Here is a 17913-nt window from a genome sequence, read left to right on the forward strand (position 1 = left end):
CTTAGCCCAGCCCGTTGTTGGGGGGTTGGCGCAGGACCTCGACCCAGACCCCTGTCAGCTGTGCCTCCTGCCCCCCTCACTCTCCTCCCTGTCTCCCTCAGGACCTCCCACTCTCGGGCAAAGGCCGAGGCAGCCCTCACAGCGGCTCAGAAAGCCCAGGAGGAGGCGCGGATCGCCAGGATCACTGCCAAAGAGTTCTCCCCTTCCTTCCAGCACCGGGAAAACGGTAAGTCTCGCCCGGCCTGACACTGGCATCATGGGGAGGGGGGGTGCGTGGATGGCTGGGCAGTCCTGGCAGCAGATGCGTCCTCCGGGGCTGGCAGGCTCAGGTGGGCTCGGCCCCAGCTGCTCCTCTGCCCGGTGTCCGCCTCTCCTCCCGGAAGGTGCCTGTTTGTGCCGAGGCCTGGCCCGGCTCCCCCGGACGCAGGTCGTGTGTCTCGGCAGGTCTCTCCCGTTCCCACAGCTGCGTCCTCGTGGCACCACGTGTCGCTTGCCGGCTGTCCCTGACGGTGAACGCCCACCTGCCCAGCCTGTACTGTCTGCCCGCCCGCCCTCCCCCAGTGTTGTTCTGGAACCTTCTTCATCACGATGGAACTATCCTGTCTGCTGGGTCCAGTGTGGCAGCCACTAGCTGGGTGTGTCTGGGGTGCTGGCTCTTGACCTGCCTTTGATGTGAACTGACCTATGATTATACACACCCGGTGGCTGCTGGGTTGGACAGCGTCACAAACGGCAGCTCCCGCTGTGCCCCTCGGAAAGAGCTGGAAGCTGCTGCCTGATTTAGGAACCTCGTCCTCCCTTCAAGGGGGATCATGGGTGATACGGCCCAATGACAGTGGTGGGGGCGCGGAGGGTGTGGGGTGGGTGACGGAGAGGCCGTGGCCAGCTGCCTCCCATCGCCTACCTCACCTGGAAGCTTCCTCTGCACCAGGAGGCCCCAGAGAATGGGGTTAGGATCATGTCCCCTCAACCCGAGCTCTGACCGGTGAGAGGCATTCGGATTAGGCTCTGCACGCTGGAGGTCCGCACCCTGACACCACAGCGTTGCATCTGCTTGCAGCGCCTGCTACTCTGGCCTTCAGGACAGGATGAGGAGTCCGGCCTGGGGGCTGCTGGGCTGGGCGCTCACCTGACTGGGACGCAAGCCCACGCGAGTCATCTCTAGAGGTGACCGTCCGCCGCCACTCCAAGGCCTTTCCTTCACCAGGCAAGGGCTGGGCTGGGCCCTGCAGAGCCTGCGGCTGCAGCCTGGAGGTCAGGAGGATGAGCCCCTGCACCCCCACTGCCTTGGGCAGCTTCTGTTCCAGTGCATCCCCTCCACTCTCCTGGCCCCTCCAGACATGCGGACCCCAAAGTGTCCAAGTGGGAGGGCCGCAGGTCAAGTGCCCTGTGGTCAGTGGCATCCTCCATGGTCTTGCTATCAGGCCCTGACTTTCCTTCTCCCTGGTGCCCCTACTTGCCTCGCCCATGACCAGCTGCCTGGGCTGGGAGGTGGTGGGGCACACACTTGGGGGCCCACGTTTAGCGTGCACATGCATGTGGGAGTGGGCGCGGTGCCGCGGGATGGATGAATGGAACAGGGATGCCGGAGGGGAAGCCAGTGCCGTCGGGGGCACCTGCTGGAACCCTGGCTGGGCCACTCCCCGCAGAATGCACGTAGGACAGGATGGGATTCCTCGTACCAACCCTGGCCCGTGGTCGCCCCGGCTCCAGCCCGGCCCGCAGCTCACATTCCACCGCCTGTAGCCTGTTTCGTTTCCTCTCAGAGCCTCAGTTCTGTGTGTGAAAAGGGGACCGGACAGGGAATGCTGAGCCTCCATCCTGTGCCAAATCCCCCAGAGACGCGTCCACCGGATGCTCCCAACGTGACTTATTTGGGAAGAGGGTCTGTGCAGGTGTCATTATGGAGCAGACTTTGAGACAAGATCAGCCTGGATTGGGGTGAGCCCTAGATCTGCGGCAGTGTCCTTAGAAGAGACAGAAGAGGAGGAGACGGGTGGATGGAGTGAGGTCAGAGATCACCAGAGCCTCCGCAGCTGGAGGGCGGCTGGAGCAGACTCTTCATCAGAGACCCTGGAAGGAAGCAGCACTCCCGACACCTGGATCACGGCTTCCGGTCTCCAGAAGTGAGAGGATGCCTTTCGGGTGTTTCCACCCCCACCCCCAAGTGGCACTTTACTGCTCCAGTCCCAAGAAACGGGTGCAGCTCCCCCGCCCTGAGAATTCCAGTTAAGACTTTCTAGTCAGAGATGCTTCCTGGAGGGCTCAGGTCCCTGTGGGAGGAGCCTTGGGCTGACCTTTTAAATCCCAAAGCTGCCTCCTCAGACAGTTCTTGTCCTCATGACACAGGCATGGGCCCCTGCGGGGCTGCTGCTGCCTCACTGGCGGGAGTCCAGTCCTCGAGGATCTGGCTGAGTTGGCCTCACCTCCAGCTGCCGCACCCTGGTCTGATTTGCTGCTTCCTTGGGTGACGTCCCCGGGGACTTCTCTGAGCAGCATCTTCCCTGGAGGGAGCGTTTGGACCGTGTGTGTTTTACAAGTGCTGGGACTGGTGTGAGATGTGATCCAAGCATTTCCCGTTTCCACCTCGGATGCATTCAGGATCAGCGTTCCCAGACCGGGCACCCTGGAGCCTTCTTGGCTGCTGGGGAGCGGTGGGGCCAGGGGAAGCTGTCCAGGTCCTTCCTCAGTCGTCCTCACAGCCAGGAGCTGAGGTCACCAACAACAGAAGACAGAACGGAGCCTCCAAGAGGGGAACAGTCTTGCCAGAGCACTGGTGGTGGAATCGAGATTTAAAACAAGAACTTCAGCTGCAGAGAGCGGTTGGCTCCAGCCTCTTGCTCCCTGCCTGGGAGGACCCTGGCAGCCTCCCAGCCTGAGAGCTCTGACGGTCAGGGTTCTGCCCGAGGCCACGTGAAGGCAGGACCACGAAGGAGCCTGGCCACATGGTGTCCAGTGCCCAGGCCACTCCTGGTGACACCCGCCCCTGCCCCAGAGGCAGGAGGACTGAGCGTCGGAGGCTGCAGGATGAGGGCGGCTCAAAGGCACAGGAACAGAGCTACAGGGGCTTCACGAGAACCCACCCTGCGTCTTCACCATGATGCTTCTAGGAGCGTTACCTGCTCAGGAGCTCATTTTAGCTGAGGGTGCGCTCCTGCTGGGAGTCGAGGCCCCCTTTAGAGTGGGGTCTTCTGGGCCAGCCAAGCCTGATCTCGGCTGCAGTGGGTGGACAGCCTCATGTGAAAGACCGGGGTGCCATGCGGGGGGGGCCTTGATCCCGGCCTGCTAGGTCCATAGTGTCTAAGGCACAGGAATGCGGGCCCCTCGGAAGCCCCATCCCAGCCTAGGAGGAGGGGCAATGTGGGTGAACTGTGGGCATAATCGGGGGCCTCTGACGGGGCCAGGGCTGCCCTCCACATGGGACCCTCACAGGGAGACAGAGGTGGTGGGAGGGCTTGGGGCTGGGTGTCGGGTGGGTACATAGAGGTCAGCGCAGTTCTACACGGATCCCCTCTGGCCCATTCCCTGCTCCGTTGGTGGGACACCCAACCAGGCCAGCCCTGCTTCTGGGGAGTGACCACAGAAGAACAGTCATTGAGTGAGACCTTAGAATGGCCCGCCTACACCCCCGTGTGACGTGGACTCAGATTTGAGAGGGCTGGCCACCCACCCAGAGCCACACAGCTGCGCCCAAGCCCCATGCCAGGGCCATAGTCTTGCTGTGCTCAGCATTGCATCTTAGACCACCGAGGAGGAGGATGCCGCAGCCCAGCTTCGTGTTGACACAGCGTGCCCCAAATCTGCTTGCTAATGTCTTTTTTCAAATGGAGGGCCTATCTGGTGCCATACCGAGCATTTCTGGCCACACCGAGGGTAGCTGTATCTCCCTGACCTCCTGCCCAAAGGTCAGACTCGGGGTACAGGCCAGGGGGATATCTCAGCATCAGAGACTCTAAGGTTGGGGGTGGCTCTTGGTATCTGAGCTGGTCTCATGAGGTGACAGCCCCAGGCGGAGGCCTGAGACCTCCATCCCCAGAGGGAAGGCACCCCAAACTCCCACAAGGCTCTGCGCCATTTCGGCTCCGGCAGGATAGGGATGTCGGGAGTCCCATGGTTCTGTGCTGAGCCTAGGACCCTACTTGAGATGAACATGTAACTGTTCCCTGGATGGTAAGAAGCGCCGCATTCTTGGGTTTCTCCTAATGGAATACAGTCGGGCACGGCTCCCGTGTCCCTGCGTTGGCAGGAAATGAGATCCCAGTCATGTTCTTGGTTCTCGGCTCCTGCTGTGAGCGCCGGAGAAGTCTTGGGGCTAGTCCTACGATGCTGCCTCTCCCTATCCAAGCCTTGGGATTGGCGCTGCCACCGGCAGACGATGGGGGCGCTGCTGGCTGCAGAGTTGGCCCCTGGGTCCTGCTGGGACCTCACCTTCCCAGGAGCCCCCTGCCTCTGCAGCTCTTTGGAGACCAGGGGCTTCTTAACTCCCTGCAGGGAAAGAGGAGCCCCGCCCTAGGACTCGAAGCCCCATCAGCCTCTAAAGGTGGGGAGGGAAGCCGGCTCCTGGGCTGTCACGCTGGCCCCGGCATTGGCTGTTTCTCAGCAAGACTGTCCCAGCACCCCAAGACACAGCCCCAGCACCCCGAGACACAGTCCCAGCACCCCGAGGCACAGCCCCAGCGGTGTGGGTGTCAGCCGCCTTGCTGTGACAGCTCGGCCTCCCCAGGCAGGTGGTCAGCCAGGGTGAGGGGCTTCCTCTCACCCTCAGGACAGGCGAGTCGGGGTCGGTGGGACCTGAGTCCACACCCCAGCGTCCTCACGCGCTTTACGAGCCTTGGGTCTCCCTTGTGGCCTGGGAGCTGCTGTCCGCCCCTCCTGTCGTGCCTGAGCCCAGCCAGCCTCCCTCCAAGTGTCTGTGGGGGTGGGGACCACGGGGGTCCCCCAGAGGGCTTTGGGGAGCCACGGTCCCCAGTTCCCTTTCCCTGCCTTCAGCCTTTCAGTGAGTGGGAAGCACCTCTGCTGCCCAGAGTGTCCACCTGGCACCCTGGCCCCAGGACCCGTGGCCTTGCTCCAGAGCGTGCTGGGTAACACCCCCCGGTGTCGTCTTGTTTCCCCACACAGGGCTGGAGTACCAGAGGCCGAAGCATCAGACCTCCTGTGATGACATCGAGGTGCTGTCCACCGGGACGCCCCTGCAGCAGGAGAGCCCCGAGCTGTACCGCAAGGGCACCACCCCCTCCGACCTGACCCCCGATGACAGCCCCCTGCAGAGCTTCCCCGCCAGCCCCGCGGCCACCCCGCCGCCTGCGCCCGCCGCCAGGAACAAGGTCGCCCACTTCTCGCGGCAGGTGTCAGTGGACGAGGAGCGGGGTGGGGACATCCAGATGCTCCTGGAGGGCCGGGCCGGGGACTGCGCCCGCAGCAGCTGGGGCGAGGAGCAGGCTGGGGGCTCCAGGGGCGTCCGCACCGGTGCCCTGCGCGGGGGCCTGCCCGTGGACGACCTCCGCGCCCGAGGTTCGGGCCGCAAGCAGCCCGGGAACCCCAAGCCGCGGGAGCGGCGGACGGAGTCGCCCCCGGTGTTCACGTGGACTTCCCACCACCGGGTCAGCAACCACAGCCCCGCGGGCGTCAGGCTGCTGGAGCTGCAGGAGGAGAAGCTGAGCAACTACCGGATGGAGATGAAGCCCCTGCTGAGGATGGAGACGCACCCCCAGAAAAGACGCTACGGCAAGGGCGGCGCCTGCCGGGGCTCCGGGGACGACCACCGCCCCGAGGACCGGGGCTTCGCGGTGCAGAGACTGCGGTCCAAGGCCCAGAACAAGGAGAACTTCAGGCCGGCCTCCTCCGCGGAGCCCGCGGTGCAGAAACTGGCGAGCCTGCGGCTGGGCGGGGCCGAGCCCCGGCTGCTGCGTTGGGACTTGACCTTCTCCCCGCCCCAGAAGTCCCTGCCCGTCGCTCTAGAGTCCGACGAGGAGAATGGGGATGAGCTCAAGTCCAGTACGGTGAGTGGGCGGCCACCGGGCTGATGCCAGTGGAGGCGACATCTGCCTCTCCGCTGACCTGGGGTTTCCTGTTTCCAGCTCGGTCGCTGCTCCCCTGTTCCTCTCCAGGGGTGGAGTGGGGCTGGGATACAGCTGGGAGCGGCAGCCCTCAGGTCACTGGGAGTTTATCTGGGAAGCTGGGACCATCCCCTGGGAAGCCAGGTGGGGGCAGGTATCACACCTTTTTCCGTGAGAGGGCTGCCCCAGGCTGTCCAGAAAGCACAGGAACCTCCTGACCTAGGCAGCACCGGAGCCTGCACTCCCGCAACTTGCGCAACCCCAGCTGCTCAGCAGAGTCTGTGCCCTGGTCAGTGGCCTTGGGCCTTGGACTGTGAGATGACCACTTGAGTGTCCTGTGTCCTGGACAGGAACCCAGAGACCTAGAAATAGCTGGAGGCGGGGCTGGCCTGGGGCTGGGAGTCAGGACACCCCGGGGTGGGGGGTCTGCCAGTCCAGGTTTCTATCGCCCATGGGGGTGTTGAGGTTGGGGCCAGCTCCCATGAGGCCCCCCTGAGCCTCACCCAGCACCCCTTGTCCCCAGCCCCCGATTCACTCCTCTAGGGCAGGTGACTTGGAGGGAAGAACAGTGTCCCCTGGGCTAGGCTCGGTGCAAGGCTGGGGGTCCTGGGCTAGGCTCAATGTGAGGTTGGGGGTCCTGGTGCCTCACACAGGGCTGGCCCCCTCTTGAAGGGACCCTCACCGTGCGAATCCCACCCTGCTCCCATAGGGAATGAAGGGCTGTGGGATGGTGGCTACGTGGGATCTGTACACGGCCAGGCCCTCACCCCAGCAGGGCTCTGCTTGCCCATGGCTGCCCAGGCAGTGCTTGATGCTGAAAAGAAGTGCTGCAAGCCCATCTGCCCCTTGGTGTGAGGACACAGGGGGTTGTCTGCGTGGGGTGCTCAGGGCACATGGGGCAGGCAGGGGGGACCTTGGTAGGTTTATTGTTGATGCTACAGCAGGCGTCGGTGTCTGTCCCTGTCTGTGACCTAGGGGAGCTGTGGTTTTCTTCTGCCAGCCCCACCCCGAGGAGTCAAAGCGTGACACCCCTTTGAAGGGGCACGTCCTGCCGGGTGGCAATGCCCGTTTCTGCCTCTCCTTGGCACCACTGCAGTCCTCTGTCTGTCCTGTTGGCGGGTTCCTAAAAGGCCTCCCCTTTCCCCAAATGCCCACGGAGAACAGCCCCTGTGCTCCTGCTGGGACCAAAATACCAGCTCACACTTACAACCTGATTTTCCCCATCACAGCCGGAGACGTGTGCGTGGCTGTGCGCGCGCGGTTATTTTAGTAACAGCCAAGCAGTGGGCAGGGTGGGAGGTGTAGGGACGGGTTCTCTTTTTAGCCTGCTTAATACACTAGCACTTTTGGGTGCTTTTAAATGAACCTCCCTGGGGTCAATGCACAAGCTGGGGACAAGTGCCAAGCTGGTGTCGGGGGTGGGTTCGCTGTGGGACACCCAGGGTGCTACATGCTGCCCTGGTCCTGCCCGGTCTCCAGCCGGGGCTGGTCTGGGAGGTCCCATCCGCCCTGGAGGAAGCCAGCCGAGCTCCTTGGAGGCGGCTGCCCGGAGCTACCTGGTGCTGGTGCAAACAAGGTTTCCCTCCCCGTCTCCCTCCCCACACCTTCGGAGCTGTGTTTTCTGCCAGGTCTGTGAGGGGAGATGGGGCAGAAAAGCGTGGTCACTCCTAAGCACTGTTCCAGGCCCCATCCGTGGGAAGCAGGAGGGGCCTGTGCCAGCCGGCATCCATGTCGGGACAGGTGTCAGGGCAGTTGGGTGCCAGGCTGGGCTGGGTGCCTTCAGTGTCACCCCTCACGGGGGTGCAGCTCTCTGCAGTGTCTCCCTGGGCCACCAGCAGGGTCTGGGGGGGGCTGTCTTCTGGCCATCCCCCTCCATTCCCAGCCCCCCAACAGCCACGTGCTGCAGAGCTCACAGGCCAGAGGTCCTGGGTACCACTGGCTACAGATGGGCCTGGGATTCTGGCCTGCATAGGCCTGCTTAGGGCAATTCAGGGCAAAGTCCCGTGGGACAGAAGCACAGGTTCTCCCTACAGCTTTGCCGGTGACTGAACTCTGTGGTCCTGGTTGAGTTTCCCTCTTGGTGAAATGACAGATATGACCTGATGGTGGAAGTCCAAGGTAGGGGGATGGCTGGGTAGACAGGAGCCTCCCTCCTGCAGGCAGCCATGCCCTCGCCCACAGTGTGCATATCTGCTTCCTGGCCCAGAGCATGGACACGACTGTGGCAGAAGAGGTTCCACTGACCGCCCCACTCCATCCTGCCCCCACTACAGGCCGACTAACACCCAGCCCTTCCTCCTAGCTGGGATGGTGGGGCTTTGCACGAGGGGTGGCATCAGTGGGCAGGGCTGGGCCCTTGGCTGTTCTCTGTCCCCCTGCGGGCTGGCCTGGCCCAACCAAGTTGTCACAGGGCCCAAGACTCACAGTGTATCTGCCCGAGGCCAAGATGCCACGGAAAGCCGGGCTCAGGCCGCTGCCCCTGGTGCAGAGGGCTCAGGCCAGCTTTCTCTGTGGTTGAGTGGAGGCCCTCGTTGTGGCCACCCCTCCACTTCCATCTGTGCCTCAGGTCCCTGATGGGCTGGGAGGTTGTGGAGGGGGTTGGCCTGGTGCTGCTGCGGCTGCAGGTGCCTCCCTGGGCAGGACGTCCCCCTCTGAGGACCCACCTCTCTGAGCTGCATCCCCAGGGGTACAGTTTACAAAGCCCATTGCTGACTGGGGTTCAGCTTGTCTGTTGAGCACACTTTTTTTTTCAAAAAGTTTCTTAGCCAGACAGGGTGGCTCACCTATAATCCCAGCACTGTGGGAGGCCGAGGCAGGTGGCCAGACAGGGTGGCTCACCTGTAATCCCAGCACTGTGGGAGGCCGAGGCAGGTGGATCACCTGAGGTTGTGAGTTCGAGACCAGCCTGGCCAACATGGTGAAACCCCGTCTCCACTTAAAAATACAAAAATTAGCCGGGCATGGTGGCGTGCACCTGTAATCCCAGCTACTTGGGAGGCTGAGGCACAAGAATCTCCTGAACCTGGCCGGAAGTGGAGGCTGTGGTGAGCTGAGATCATGCCACTGCACTCCAGCCTGGGCAAGAGCAAGATTCCATCTTAGGCCGGGCGCGGTGGCTCAAGCCTGTAATCTCAGCACTTTGGGAGGCTGAGGCAGGCGGATCACAAGGTCAGGAGATCGAGACCATCCTGGCTAACACAGTGAAACCCCGTCTCTACTAAAAACACAAGAAAATTAGCCGGGCGTGGTGGCGGGCACTTGTAGTCCCAGCTACTCGGGAGGCTGAGGCAGGAGAATGGCGTGAACCCGGGAGGCGGAGTTTGCAGTGAGCCGAGATAGCGCCACTGCACTCCAGCCTGGGGCACAGAGCAAGACTCCGTCTCAAAAAAAAAAAAAAAAAAAAAGATTCCATCTTAAAGTTTCCCAAGCCAGTGTCTCTAGGGCATGAGGGCTCCAGTCCCCAGTGTGAGGAGAGGCACTTAGGCCTGGGAGCTGATACCCAGGACACAGCAGGAGGTGCCCCTGCCAGGTGTGGTGCAGAGCCCCGTGGGGCTGTGAGAGACCTGAGGATGGCATCTGGACGTGTTTCTTTCACGTTTAAAGGGAATGAGATAGGCTCATTGGCTGCTTGTCCCCGAATCCAAATGGAAAACCACCAGCTGGGGCCAGGCAGAGGCACCTGTTGCTGCCGTGCCGAGTGGCTGTTAGCAGGGGCCTCCCGAGGAAACCATGCCGACGCAGGAGTGGCTAGAGCCTGCCCCGGCCACAGATGGGGCCACGATGAGCAGTGCTGCCCAGGGCATGTGGGGGCAGCTCCTGGAGACCACAGGGAGGGGAGGTGGGCACCCAGATGTGGGCAGGACTGGACCAGGAGGAGGAGGGGCCGCAGCTTGCTCAAGGCAGGGCCTCCGCCACGGGGCTGGAAAGCTGGGAAGGGGCGAGGGCGTGATGGGTTCCGAGTGCCCCAGATAATGGCTGTTTTGGGCCACATGCTCAAGCAGGTGCCCAGGAAAGACCAGCCTAGGTGCAGGGATCAGGGCCTTCAACGTTGGCTACGATGCTGCTTCACTGGGGGCACAGCCTGGGAAAGGGTGAAACTGACCCGGGAGACGAAAAGGCCCTGCTAGACAGTCCAGCAGGAGGCTGCTTCTCTCCCACGGGATGTGGCATCCAGGCTAGGCAAAGGGACCACAGGCTGACGTCCCCACAGGGAATTCTCCTGGCAAGGCCGTGACCCCACTGGGGCCCTGAGAAGTGGCCCCTCGTCTGCATCCCTCCTGCGCGGTGAGAACAGAGCAGGCTGCTGTCAGCCCATAGCTCCCATGTGTCAGGCACTGCTCTGACAGTGTAGCCCTGGAGAGCTGACTTCATTCGGGATTTCTGCTGTTCTTTGTGCAGCTTTAGCTCTACTGAGAGAATGCTTGTACTGTTCACTTCACCTGGCCACCGTGTACAAGTCAGGGATTTGAGTGTATTCTGAGTTGTACAACCATTACCTCCAATTCTATCTAGATCAGCTCCATCACCTTCAACCTCAGGGCCGTTAAGCAGGCACCTGCTGTCCCCTCCCCAAGCTCCCGGACTTGTCTGCTTTCTGCCTCTGGCCAGGTCCTGGCGCCTGGCTTCACTCCTGCACCCGTCCCTGTGGCGTCTGCTGTTGCATGGCCCGTTTTGCTGGCTGCGTTCATCCACCACCAGACAGCTGGCTTTGCTTCCACTTCGTGACTGTTGATTCCTGCTGCGGGGAGTGTGCACGCAAGGTTTTGAGTGGAGGCTCCATGGACCCGGCTCTCTGAGCAGCCTCCTGCCTTGGGCAGGTCCCCAGGCAGCTCCTTTCCCGAGTGGGGTCTGCATCTCCTTCCAGGCAGCTGTGAGATGCGGAGTGTGGGGAGGGGCGGGGGTCAGGGGCAAGTGTCCTCTGGAAGGAGCGGGTATCCCCTGCCATTCCTGGGGCTGGAGTGGGTATCCCCTGCCATTCCTGGGCTGGGGCCATCTTCCAGGAGGCACCCATTCCCTGTGCAGCAGGTACTGTCTGTATAGGGCGGCACCCACCCCTGCCCTCCCAGGGGTGGGGGGCTTCCCAGAGGGGCCACACTGCCCCTCACCCCTGCCTGGTGTGAGCCTGAGACAGTGGGGTGCGGGACTGCAAGAATCACTGCAGAAGGGTGCCCCAGGAAGAGGCTCTGGTGCGAGGCGTGTCCTGCCTGGCCCCAGCAAGCACAGGGAAGGCGGCAGCTTGGTCCAAGTGCCCGGGCTGTGTGGCTGAAGGGAGAGCCTGGCACTTGGGGTTCCGGTAGAGGCTGAGGACTCGTGAGCCACTTCAGGGAGGTGGTGGCGGCAGCACTCAGGACTGTGACCTGGGTCCGAGGCACCTGCAATTGGACACAGCCCTCCAGAGCTAGCTGGCACGAGGAGTTTGTTGAGGAAGCTGTGCTCACAGACTTTGGGAGGCCTCTGCTGAGTCCCAGGGCCCTCTCTGCTGGGCTGCATCTGACACGGGCTATGGCAGCCACGCAGGCGCTCCTGAGGTTCTGATCACAGTGCTCCAAGGTCCCAGTTCCACAGAGCAGGAGAAACCTGCTGACCGGCACGCACGCAGCACGCACTGAGACGTTTGCTTACAGAGAGGCCGGGGTGGTTCTCTCCAAGGGGACCCCGGGAAAGCTGGTATTCAGGGTCTCAGGGCTGCAAGGGAATTCCAAGACTAACAACTTCAGACTTACAGGCCAGTGGCTTCCTCCCCAGTCTGGACTTCGAGGGGCTCAGGTTCCGGTGGGCCTTTGGTGTCCAACCGTTTCAAACATCCTCCTGCACACCTCCACCCCCAGGGTCTGCCAGTTTGGTGAAGAGACGTGGCTGGGAGGCGTGGTGGCCCAGGCAGAGCCCCCGTGGTTGTCGCTCACCTTTCTCCTCGCTCTCTTCCAGGGCTCGGCTCCTATCCTGGTGGCCATGGTGATCCTGCTCAACATCGGAGTCGCCATTCTGTTTATTAACTTTTTCATCTGATGAGACTGTCGCGGTAGCAAAAATAGAGAAAGGGTAGGAAAAGGGGACATTAAAAGCAAAACCACAAGAAGGGAAAGACCGCAGCTCGGACAGCCCCGCGGCTCCCAAGTCCTCTCACAGAAGAACCACGTGATTGGGTATCACTCACAGTTTGCCTTTTTTTCTGGGTAATGTTTTTTGGATTTTAGCCAAAATTCTTTGCTTGTATAACACTCTGCTGTGTGGCATGGCAGAAGGAGGCCAGCACGCAGCCCCTCCAGCTCCACGTGGAAGCAGAAGGGATCCCGGCACATCAGTGGTAACAGTGGACGTCGTCCTCGTGGTCACATGTCCCTCCTTGGGTGTGGACGGAGGGCAGCCCGGGGCGGAGCCCCAGCCCCGCACCCCTGAGCAGCAGGGCTGGCTCCCGCCGACATGAGCTTGGAAAAGTGGATTCACTGCTTCCTCAGTCTAGAACAGACGGGTGACGAGTACGGGCGGGAGGCGTGGGGCAGGGTGGCCCACCCCAGCGGGCAGTAGCCCGGCCGGGTTCTGTGTGAGAGCTGTGCTGCACACCGGAGGGAGGGGAGGGGTCGGCCACCTCCTCCCCGTGAGACGGATGCAGGTCCTTCCCTCTTCTCGGCACTGCCCCCGGCCTTCCGTGAGAAGCCGACTCCCCACACCGAGTTTTAAAGCAAAGCCCTTTTCTTCTGCTGCCCACTCACCGTGGGCCCCATTCGGCCGTTTCCCCCACCAGACCCCAGGGAAGCCGGGGCCCACTCCAGTCTGCCTGGGCTCAGCGAAGCACGGAAGCCGAGGGGCTGTGCCGTGGAGTCAGCCTCGAGCCGGGGCTCTGGGTGTGTGCACTTGGTGTGCAGGGTGGACGCATGGGCTTCCGTGTCCCCAGGAGTAAGGGCCCTAAAGGAAGCCTTCTCCCATGGTTACCTCCACGGGTTTTCACATCTTTGTACTGTGCCTGCCTCAACTTCCCCTAACAGATATGCATATTCCTTCCAGATGCCTCAGTGCTACACCAGAGTGGGCCTGGGCCCAAGACAGGAATGCGGTTCAAACCCAGTGGCTTGAAACTTCCTGAGAAATTGTAGCATATCCAACCCCCCAAAATGTACAATGTAACTTGTTTCAGTCCAACAAAAACAGGTTCCTTATGTTTCTGCCTTCTCCACCAGGGTCACTCCATCACCCAAACAAAAGAACAAGGTTTGCCAGGATGTCCGAGTGCCCCCGGCCCTTGTGTGCATGGACGTGCCTGAGGGGTCCAGGCACGGCCACGCGCAGGACTCCTGTGCCCAGGGAGGCACTGCAGGGATTCCCCATCCGGTCGCCTTGGGGCCAGCCTGTCTTATGGACTCTGCCTTGCTTTGCTTATGTTTAGCTGTTTCTCTGCTACCTTTCGAGCAGACTTCTTTACTACACTGCACTGGATTGCTATATTTTTAACCAGAAATAAACTAAAGATTAGAGCATGTTCCAGTTAAATTCAGTTTTATTGTTTTCCGTTATATGTTCACTCCCCGTTCCTTCTCGCAGCCTGGTCTGGGGGGCACAGGAGAGGGAGGGAGGACTGAAGGTCACATACGTTTCTGATGATGTCGCTTTCTAAAGGGATGTGACATCTTTTTGTATATCTTTTCCGTTTTTTAATATCAAGTGGTTGCTGCAGACCGGAAGTGAACCAAATAAAGACTCCTGCTCTTTGCAGCTCTTGCCATCACCCATGCAGGGAGATGGGTTTTGTAATTGTCTGCAACTCTTTGCAAACATCACAGCTGCTTTTGTACATTCCAGTAACTGCATGACACAAAATGGTACCTGTGAGCAGGAGACACGTTCACACCATGAGACAAGCATGGAGGCAGGTGTCCCTGAGCGAAGCCGTGTGGATCCAGGCCTAGGGACCGTCAGCTGCTGCCGTAACACAACCTAGAAAACCAAGCCGGCCCCTTGCCTTCCAGCAGCAAGGGCAGAGGGCAAAGCCACTTCCCTGTGAATTCCAGGAGGATTCAACCAAGGCTAAAATGCCCCGGGTCTGAGAGAATCGAACCTTGAATTGGTTTCCACATGGGGTGATTAAGAAGGCTGCTTCCCACCTGTCTGGAGTCTCGGCCTTCCCTGACAGGCGCTCAGTCCTTCCGCCCAGGCCCGGGGGACCTGCTCCCCTCCACAGTTGGGCAGGGCAGGGCAGCGTGTGCCGGGCTGGCTGCTGCTGCATGGAGAATTGGATGAGTTTTCATTAGCCCGAGAGCAGACTGGTGAGAGCCATTTTCCTCCCCAACAGCTTCTTCCATGCTTTATCTGTGCATCCCAGAGGCCAGGAGAAAGTGGCATCCCCTCCGGATGGCAGCATGGTCTGGGGGGGGTGGGCATGGACAGCCCATGGGCCAGGCTGGCATCTCCCCACCCTTGCAAACCTGCAAAACAGATCCACCCCTGGCCCAGGAACAGATTAGCCCCGCCCTGGAAGAGCTGGAAAAGACCGTCTGCCCCGGGGCCTCTGGGGAGCCTGTGTGTGCCCACGGCTGGCCCATTTACCAGACTCTGCACACTGGATGGACTGGTGCTTTCTGAAGTTCAGTAGCGCACAGGATGTGCCTGGATAATTTCGGGAACTTGAAACATTCTTTATCCATTCTTTTGGATCTAGAACCATTAACTCACAGGATTCCCAAAGATACAGATTATGTGTGCAAAGCCTGAGCCAAGCTAACTGACATGATGGTGGTGACGCAGAAAAGCTGGGCAGGGCTGGGCGCAGTGGCTCACGCCTGTAATCCCAGCACTTTGGGAGGCCGAGGCGGGTGGATCACAAGGTCAGGAGATCGAGACCAGCCTAACCAACATGGTGAAACCCCATCTCTACTAAAACAAATACAAAAATTTGCCAGGCGTGGTAGCAAGTGCCTGTAGTCCCAGCTACTTGGGAGGCTGAGGCAGGAGAATCGCTTGAACCTGGGAGGCGGAGGTTGCAGTGAGCCTAGATCATGCCACTACACTCCAGCCTGGGCGACAGAGCGAGTCCATCTCAAAAACAAAAAAAGATACACATCATAGAATGACGGGCCCTCCCCGCATGCACTCAACTCGCTCCCCTGTGAGGCCCCAAGCCAGGCCATGGGCCAGCGGTCCACGGGGTGTCCACACTCCAGGCTCTAACCACGCCCCTGGCTCTAACCACGCCCCTGGCTCTAACCACACTTGCTCCTTTTCACTTTCAGAACCACACGGCCACCCGGTCTCACTGAGGGCCATCAGTCACCCCCAAGGCACTGCAGACCTAGTGGGGAGAACCAGAGGGAAATGAAATGTTTGTTTTTCATACTTTTTCAGTTCAAGTTTTTGATTGTCCTTTACTCCTTCCCCGGGAAGTTTTTTCATCCACTGAACCCGTGGGAGTAAAGAGGCCCTGGGGCCTGTGGTGGCCCCCAAGCTGCTGGCACTCCTGGGCCATGTCAGGGCGGCACATCCAAGACCTGCCCTCAGTCTTCACAGGGCAGTGTGGATTTCACGTCGTGTGTGCGACAGAATGCTCGGCAGGAGAGGAGGGGAAGGGCCATCTGCCTCTTCTAGGTCACGCTCAGTTTCTCTGACTCTTCCTAAGTTTGGTCCGACTATTCTTGCCTTTGGTCTTGGAAACCTGACATCAAGGTGCCTAACAGATTTTCAGACGTCACCTTCCATAGCTGTGGGTGCTCTGACAGTTTCTCCCTTCAGCCAGCTGACAGCACCGGGCGCGGCAAGCTTCAGGACATCATGACGCTCCCCTCCCGCAGTGCCTTGAGAACCTCTCCCAGGCCAGGGTCTGCCTCTAGCCCAGGACCAGGACCCCGATTCCAGATAAGGCAGAGGGAGGAGGGCGGATGGAGGAAGAGAGGAGACTGGAGGTTGGAGGTTGGAGGGAGGAGGGCGGATGGAGGAGACTGGAGGGAGGAGGATGGAGGAAGAGAGGAGACTGGAGGTTGGAGGGAGGAGGTGGGAGGGAGGAGGGAGTCAGTCAGCTCAGGCACCTGGTTGGCTTCTCTCACGCCCAGGCTGTGTGTCAGGTGAGGCAGTCGGCACACAGAAGCTGAGGAAGCAACTGTCCCCAACTGCCGAGGAGGCCGCCGGCTCGGCCTTCAAAACAAGCGAGGAAAAGTGCGGCTGCCATCGTTGAAAAGAAAAAAAGCCAGGCTGTATTTTCACCACACGTCCCCTGCCTGGAAAATGAACTACGGAACGCACAGCGGGCTGGGGGTGGGTGCTGGGAAGGGATGGAACAAGGGTCTCCGGCAAACCACGAAGGCCCTGCAGGCCAGCGCCTCCTGGTGAGAAGCAGCAGGGACCAGCGCCCCCAGAGCCGAGGACCTCAGCACCCCAGGCTAGCAACAGGGGTCGCAGGGTGCTCAGGACAGGCGAGACCGAGCTCTGCAAAGAAGCTGAATGCTCCTCCCAAACTTCGGCCCACCCGTCAGGAACAAATAAACGCTTTCTAAGTCTGTCTCTTCGTGAATCCCCAGCTGAAGTGCCTGAGCGGTGAATGCAGCCACAGCGTTCTGTGCCGGCTTGTTCCCAAGCCTGGGAGAAGCAAACGGCCCCGTGACGGGGACAGGTCACGGCCTGGGCATGAGCTCACTCCGTGTGTCTGGGTGCTACGCCCAGGCCGCTGGGTTTCTGGGGTGGCAGAGCAGACCAGCCAACCTCACACGCCAACCTCACATGCCTACCTCACGGCCACTCGTCCGCCTTGTCCACTCCTGGCCTTTGGGATAAACATCCTGTCTCAGACACACCCTTCTCGTGCGCCGACGCCACCTGCTCAGGCCTATGCCACCTGCCTGTCCTCCCGAGCGTGCACACCCATCTGCCATCCTTCACGCCATGTCTGTGCCCCACAGAGGCCTCCGGCCAAACCACCACTGCTTGTTAACAGCTGCCATCCATACCGAGGAAGCCTCTTCCAGCCCAAGGAGTGGCTGACGGGGCTCTGCTCTGCCCTTCTTGGTCATCTTCCTGGGCCTGCAGTGAAGCTCAGCCCAGCAGCCAGGCAGCTCCTAAAAAGCCTAATGCTGGGTCTAGTCCCTGGTGACCCGAGGCTGCTGTGAGAACTTGTAACCCGAGATCAGAACAGCCTTTGGGTCCCAGAGCTTCCCGCACGATTGTGTGTGGAACAGACCAGGAGATTCCACCGGATATGGGTTCAACCTTGACCACCAACGGCACCCAGCCCAAGGGCTGCCTCCCCCGACCATGACAACCAACTCCTCCTCCACAGCGGCTCTGCCAGGCGCCCAGTCCATAAAGGGCGGCCACTGCTGGGCAAGGAGGGCCTGTCTGCCTGGGACTCCCAGGCCCTGGGGTCAGGCTGAGAGAGGAAGATGGGTGTGAGGGTGCGGGGGCAGGGGGGTGGGCCCTGCAGAGTGGTGCCTGGCCCGTCCTGCACCCACAGCCTGGGAACCCCCGGCTTTCTCACATGGGCCTCTGGGGAGCCCGCATGCCCAAGTACGGCCACATCAGAGCAGACTGCTTGGGCAGCACCTTCCCAGGCACGTCCGTGGCCTCCTCGGGCGCAGGCACTCTGCCGATGGCAGCCCCTCCTGGACGCTGAGCTGACCTCTCTAGCAGGACTCTGCTCATGTGCACCATCTGCCATTTCCACAGAAACCCTATCCCCAGAGCCCAGTGGAGAAAAAACCCTCAGGGGCCTCTCGGCTCAGGGGAGCCACACGGGAGAGGCACCCTCGTTCCAGCTGCGGAAGCAACTAAGCCTGCTGCAAACACCTCTGTGAACTCGGACAAAAAACGGTGTTAACCTGCGTTTCCTTCCAAGTCGGACCGGCGCATGTGAACTGTCTGCTAACACTGTACAATCATTCCG

General features: G+C 60.9%; 1 protein-coding gene and 2 pseudogenes across 2 annotated transcripts in view; 1 reads left to right on the forward strand and 2 right to left on the reverse strand.

The window, feature by feature from the left end:
- JPH3 (junctophilin 3) overlaps positions 1–13541 on the forward strand; it is a 106795-nt gene extending 93254 nt beyond the window's left edge. Inside the window, exons 3-5 of one of the 2 annotated variants that reach the window (XM_007994298.3) lie at positions 102–226; positions 5119–5999; positions 11982–13541. In XM_007994298.3, coding sequence (XP_007992489.2) covers positions 102–226; positions 5119–5999; positions 11982–12062 — 1087 coding nt within the window. In that variant the 3' untranslated portion in view covers positions 12063–13541. Of the gene's footprint in view, positions 1–101; positions 227–444; positions 828–5118; positions 6000–11981 lie in introns of those variants that run through there. The other variant, XM_038008180.2, reaches the window with a different exon arrangement.
- Positions 10565–11635, reverse strand: LOC140711723 (uncharacterized; annotated as a pseudogene).
- Positions 13542–16751: 3210 nt separating the features above from the next.
- LOC140711633 (uncharacterized) lies at positions 16752–17672 on the reverse strand (annotated as a pseudogene).
- Positions 17673–17913: the final 241 nt, after the last annotated feature.

Source organism: Chlorocebus sabaeus, chromosome 5 (genome assembly GCF_047675955.1).
Source record: "Chlorocebus sabaeus isolate Y175 chromosome 5, mChlSab1.0.hap1, whole genome shotgun sequence".
NCBI classification, from domain to species: domain Eukaryota; kingdom Metazoa; phylum Chordata; class Mammalia; order Primates; family Cercopithecidae; genus Chlorocebus; species Chlorocebus sabaeus.